The 6,000-nt window shown below is 45.1% G+C and overlaps 1 protein-coding gene across 1 annotated transcript; it reads left to right on the top strand.

Moving 5' to 3' along the window:
- On the top strand, nucleotides 2,792-3,427 carry LOC108636616 (interferon omega-1-like). The gene has a single exon (XM_018052800.1). It carries the CDS (start codon nucleotides 2,840-2,842, stop codon nucleotides 3,425-3,427), a length of 588 nt encoding a protein of 195 aa, XP_017908289.1. The 5' UTR covers nucleotides 2,792-2,839.

Raw genomic sequence — 6,000 nt, 5'->3', positions numbered from 1 at the left:
TCAAATAAGGACATAAACCCAACCCATCAATATGATCCTATCACAAACTGGAATATTAGGGAGATCACTAGGGTTCAGCTCAGTTCAGTTCAGTCGCTCAGTTGTGTCCGACTCTTTGCGACACAATGAACTGCAGCACGCCAGGTCTCCCTTTCCATCACCAACTCCCGAAGTTCACTCAAACTCATGTCCATCGAGTCAGTGATGCCATCAAGCCATCTCATCCTCTGTCATCCCCTTCTCCTCCTGCCCCCAATCCCTCCCAGCATCAGAGCCTTCTCCAATGAGTCAAATCTTCACATGAGTTGGCCAAAGTATTAGAGTTTCAGCTTTAGCATCATTCCTTCCAAAGAACACCCAGGACTGATCTCCTTTAGAATGGACTGGTTGGATCTCCTTGCAGGCCATGAGACTGTCAAGAGTCTTCTCCAACACCACAGTTCAAAAGTATCAGTTCTTCAGCGCTCAGCTTTCTTCACACTCCAACTCTCACATCCATACATGACTACTGGAAAAACCATAGCCTTGGACAGACCTTTGTTGACAAAGTCATGTCTCTGCTTTTCAATATGCTATCTAGGTTGCTCATAACTTTCCTTCCAAGGAGTAAGCGTCTTTTAATTTTAGCAATCAATAACATTCAGCTATTACTTTCCATATCATAATTTTACTGTTACCCAGATTAAGATCAGGATCTTTTGGAATCATTTCATTCCCTGTCATCCTAGTTTTTTCGAAGCATCTTCTCATCACCCAAATGGATTTATCAACTACACAGATGCTAGGCAAGGCTGATCTCCTAAACCCTGCCAGAAAGGGTTTGTGTTCTAGCAAATGAGGTTCTGATTGCTGTTTCTCTTCCTTCTCCGCTTATACTGATGACATGTGGATCAAAGGAAAGGAAAATCAGCTAGCTGGTCTTACAAAGCTGAGGGCAGACAGCTGACCCAGGACTTGGCCTTCATTGAGCTTCTGTGAGAAGCAGCCCTGTCCCAGCCTTCCTGTTGTTCATGTTGGCCTCATCCTTCCCCCCCTGCTCCCCAGCTGTGCTGCACTGCAGTTTGCTGACTCAGAATAACACATCATCACCTCAGGGGAAAAGCCCTTCCCTTCCTTCATACTCAGGACATTGAGGCTTTCCCTTGTTTTCTTCTTGCCCACAAAACAACTGTGGAAGTTTACTTTCTAGGAAAGTTGCAAAGAGAAACAAAAAAGAAATCTAACATCTTGAAAGCGAAAGAGATGCAACCTCTCTGGCTTCTTTACTTCCCTTTCTTGTTCTCACCTCATCATGAAATAGAACCAGAGCAGAGGCAGGAATACCAACACTGTCCAATAAGTCACTAAGTGTGTATAAAATGTTTAAATGAAAAATTACACTCGAGTAAAGGAAAGAAGGCTATTTCTTGTGATCTAGTGCCCCGGATCTCACTGCCCTGCAATCTCAGAGGAGACAGAAACAGAGGAACAGAGATGCCCAGTAGAATCAACTGCCTGAATCAATGACCGAATCTCATTAGATTCTGAGACATAAGCTTCCAATAAGAGACAACCCCATCACTGAATCTCCTTCCTCCAGCTCAGAAACTCTGAGCAGAACAAGAGTTGAAGAGTTTAAGTAAGAGAGTTGAATAATAAAACCTATACCTGGCAAAGTCAATATTATTGATCTACTAAAAGGAAAATAATTGCAGCTGGAAACTCCTCCACTAACTTGCACAAACACACTTTTGCCCTCAGCATCTGAGCACTGCTGACACTTTAGACACCTGGGGACACGGGTCAGGAGAAGAAGAGGTCACCACTGAGCACTAGGGTCCTTCACACAAAAACTCCAGGGGAGAGGTTGGGGTTTCGGGAAGACAATTTATTTTCCCAACCAGTCAATAAGCCCTCCACAGAAAGGAGGTTTTCGAGTCCTCAGGATGTGGTGAGCCTGCCCTCAGGGAGGGAGAGAGTCCAGCAGGTGAGGAAGGAGACTGTCACTCCAGAGGACAGGGGTGGCTCCATGTGATCTCTCCCTTGTGAGTGAGGTGCTGCTGGGAAAATACAATTATCCTGGATGTAGAGTCTCCTCACCCATGTTCCCTGAGAGGAACCAGGATTCTGGTGTGGGTATTGGCCCAGTCTGTGGAGGACGACAAGTCTCCAGCAAGAAAATGGTGGAAAGAAGGGTGATGTCTGTAATAGTCCTGCCCTCATGGTTTCCTGAAGGGCAGGGATCTGCAGGAACCTGTTCTAGAAGGAAGAGAAATGTGGGAGGACTTCAAGGACTGGTAATAATCAGCGTCTTCTCTAAATGAAACATTAAAGAAAACTCATCATTTGTTTCCAAGAGCTTACCTTCCAGTGTGAACTGGTAAATCCCTTATATACGGAATCCATAGAGCGGATAGAGCCTGGCTTCCTACGGAACCTAAGAGGGAAAAATGGAGCTTAAGAGCAAGCCAAAAATGCGTTCATGGAAGAGAGGAGAGCAACACTTGTGCATGAGAGATAAAGGGCAATAAAGTGTGTAATTACAGATGTCCATCAATTCTGACTTAAGAGAAAGACTTTCTCATTTGATTGAAAAACATCCATTTGGATGGGCACATCTGAAGTGACTAGGAAAAGGCAAAATTAATAGTCTAGAAGGAAGAACATTTCTTTGACTGTCTTGAGAATACATAACAGAAAACCAAAAAAGGAAGTAAAAGTGCATAGAAATGATTAGAAAATGAAAATTACTATGTTCCCTATTTAATGGCCTCGCTTAGAAAGCCTGGCATCAGAGAACCTACCTCAAGGTTCCACCAGACACCGTCTCAGCCAGCCCAGCAGCAGCCGCATCTTCCCCATGGCCTTCGTGCTCTCTCTACTCATGGCCCTGGTGCTGGTCAGTTATGGCCCGGGAGGATCCCTGGGCTGTGACCTGTCTCAGAACCATGTTCTCATTGGCAGGAAGAACTTCAGGCTCCTGGGCCAAATGAGGAGACTTTCCCCTCGCTTCTGTCTGCAGGACAGAAAAGACTTCGCTTTCCCCCAGGAGATGGTGGAGGGCGGCCAGCTCCAGGAGGCCCAGGCCATCTCTGTGCTCCACGAGATGCTCCAGCAGAGCTTCAACCTCTTCCTCACAGAGAGCTCCTCTGCTGCCTGGAACACCACCCTCCTGCAGCAGCTCCGCACTGGACTCCATCAGCAGCTGGACCACCTGGACGCCTGCCTGGGGCAGGTGATGGGAGAGGAAGACTCTGCCCTGGGAAGGACGGGCCCCACCCTGGCTGTGAAGAGGTACTTCCAGGGCATCCATGTCTACCTGCAAGAGAAGGAATACAGCGACTGTGCCTGGGAAACCGTCAGAGTGGAAATCATGAGATCCTTGTCTTCATCAGTCAGCTTGCAAGAAAGGTTAAGAATGATGGATGGAGACCTGAGCTCGCCTTGACATGACTCTTTCTGATGAAGATGCCCCGTCATCCTTGGAAACTCACCTGGGGTCATTTCAGAAGACTCTGAATTCTGCTTTAGCCACCAAATTTGTTGAATTAACTCAGCCAATACATGTCTGTAGTAATAAGCACGTAGATATAAAGGAAATCAACTGCAGGGGTATCAATCCATAAGCGATGACCTCCCTGATGTTATTTATTTATTCTTTATTTATTTAGGTAATGGAATATTTTATCTCATCATATTTATATTTTCATATAAAAATGTGTATGTTTACATTGTATTAAAATTTAGAAGATATATTTCTCTATTTTATTAAAATTGTTATTTGGTTTATTTATTAAATAGTTATCAAGATAAATTTCTTGAGTTTTTATTTTGAAAAGCTAAATCCTTATTTTGTCTTCAAATACCTATCACGAAATAGTATTTGTTCACTTCATATGGTGAAACAGTTCTATCACTTTCTAACAAATGTCTGTCAAAAGGTGGAATTCTGAGACTCTTCTGTGGTGCAGTTGTTAGGACTCTGAGTTTTTCCTCCAGGGAGCCTGGTTGAGGAACTAAGATCCTATAAGCTGTGGAGGGTGCCAAAAAGAAAAAAGATAGAAAGGAGATTATGAATTGTAGAAAATGGTTGGTGTTGATGTCACAGGCGTAACTAATTTATACCCACTCGTTAAAGACTGGCTGATGCACATATCTGAGGGAAGCAGTCACCTCCTGCGGGAAAGCTGAGGACACGCCCTGCTGACTGGCTGCTCCTGACTCCTGTTGCTCTCTTCCACCTTCTCCTCAGGACTGCCTTACTGAGCAATTCACTCCCTTCCACAGGAACTTCACTGCCTCCACACACGAGCTCTGTTCTGTGCTGGTTTCTAGCTGCATGGTGTAGTCAGAGTGGAAGCCCCAGGAAGAGAGCCCAAGTGAGACGAGAGTTCTAGAAATTCCAAAACCTCTGAATCCCAGCTCTGCTATTTACCAACAGTGTGACCCTGAAAAATCTCACAAACACAACACGTCAGTTTTCTCATCTTTAATATGGGGACAATAAGAGTGGTTTTCATACAATTGCTGTTTGGATTCAGTGAGTCCATATCACACAAGAGGCATTACGCGCTCCTGGCAGAAATCATCAGGAAGCACGGAGTGGCTGCCCTCAGGGAGGAGACAGGACAGCCGCCCTGAGACAGCGCCTGCAGGGCAGCATGGAGAGGTGCTGGCCCCTGACAAAGGTATTTTCTTTTCATCTTGGGTGCTAGTTTCAGAGTGCTTTCAGTGTGAGAACCTTCCTTTGCTGAATGCTGAAGAGAATTCCAATTTCTGGGTTTCATACTTCTAAAAGCATTCCTATGAAAACTCTTTGAGAAAGATGAATTAGTAGAAAATACTTGATCTAACATAAATATGATAATAGGGAAAGAATAGAGATCGCACATCAGTGCAGATAATCAAACACAAGCAGAGGCAGGAAGGAAAGAGCAGGGGCTGTGACGGGTATGGTTCTGATCTCCAGTTCTGGGCTGTCCCAGGTTGCATCCTAGCTCTCCTTTCCATAAAATCCCTTGTCCATATTTGCTGGCAATGTCACCTCCTGGAGCCTCTGTTTTGCTACTGAAAGAACAAAACCCAACAAATGGTTCAGAAGCCAGTTTTACCTCTTCTCATACTACAGAAGTGAGAAACATCATTCATGAATGAAGCGCTTGATTTTCGGCAACCTCCGAGGAGATTTACACCAAGGGCCGCCTTCCAGGATTGCTGCTGCTAGTACCCTTGTCCCCAGGGCAAGCCACTCTTGAACCTCACTTCCATAGGAGACTCCAACCTTAGGAGGTAGGTCTGGTTCAGTCTCCTGTGGGGTCACTGCTCCCTTCCCCTGGGTCTTGGTGCATGCAAGATTTTGTTTGTCACCTGCAAGAAGAGTCTCTCCCCCCGTCCTGTGGAAGTCCTGTAATCAACTCCCACTGGTCCTCAGAGTCAGATTGCCTGGGGATTCCCAGTGCCTTTGTAGGCTTGCAAGCATGACATGAGGCTCAGAACCTTCACAACAGTGGGAGAACTTTTCTGGTATTATTGTTTTCCAGTTTGTTGGTTTCCCATCTGGCAGGTACGGCATTTATTTGTATTGTGCTTGAGCGCCTCCTGCGTCTCGTTGTAGTTTCTTCTTTGTGTTTGAACGTGGGACCTCTTTTTTGGCGGGCTTCAGAGTCCTCCTCTATCTGGCTCTTCAACAGCTAGTTGCAATTTCGTTGCTCTTACGTGAGGAGGTAAGTGCATGTCCTTCAACTCTGCCATCATGAACCAGAAGCTAAGCCAAAATCTTGATATTTGACCATTTGAAATATGCTGAACTATCTCAGGCACACCCACCATATCTTTTATTCACCACCATGGACGTACGTGTGGCTGAGATTTGAACACGTGGTTAACTGCTGGAAATAGGTATGTTGTCTGTCTTCAAATAGTATGATTTTCTAAGAAAGATGTTAAAAATCAACATGTCAATCCGCTGCACAGAAAATATTGTTATTGAGGTATATCCAATTTCCCACAGTAACAAGTGGG

The sequence above is a fragment of the Capra hircus genome, chromosome 8 (genome assembly GCF_001704415.2).
Source record: "Capra hircus breed San Clemente chromosome 8, ASM170441v1, whole genome shotgun sequence".
Classification (NCBI taxonomy): Eukaryota; Metazoa; Chordata; class Mammalia; order Artiodactyla; family Bovidae; genus Capra; species Capra hircus.
This window is presented reverse-complemented; position numbering and strand designations above follow the sequence as displayed.

What these genes read in the sequence shown, in the direction of transcription:
- LOC108636616 (XM_018052800.1), top strand. Translation starts at nt 2,840, where the DNA reads ATGGCCTTCGTGCTCTCTCTACTCATGGCCCTGGTGCTGGTCAGTTAT.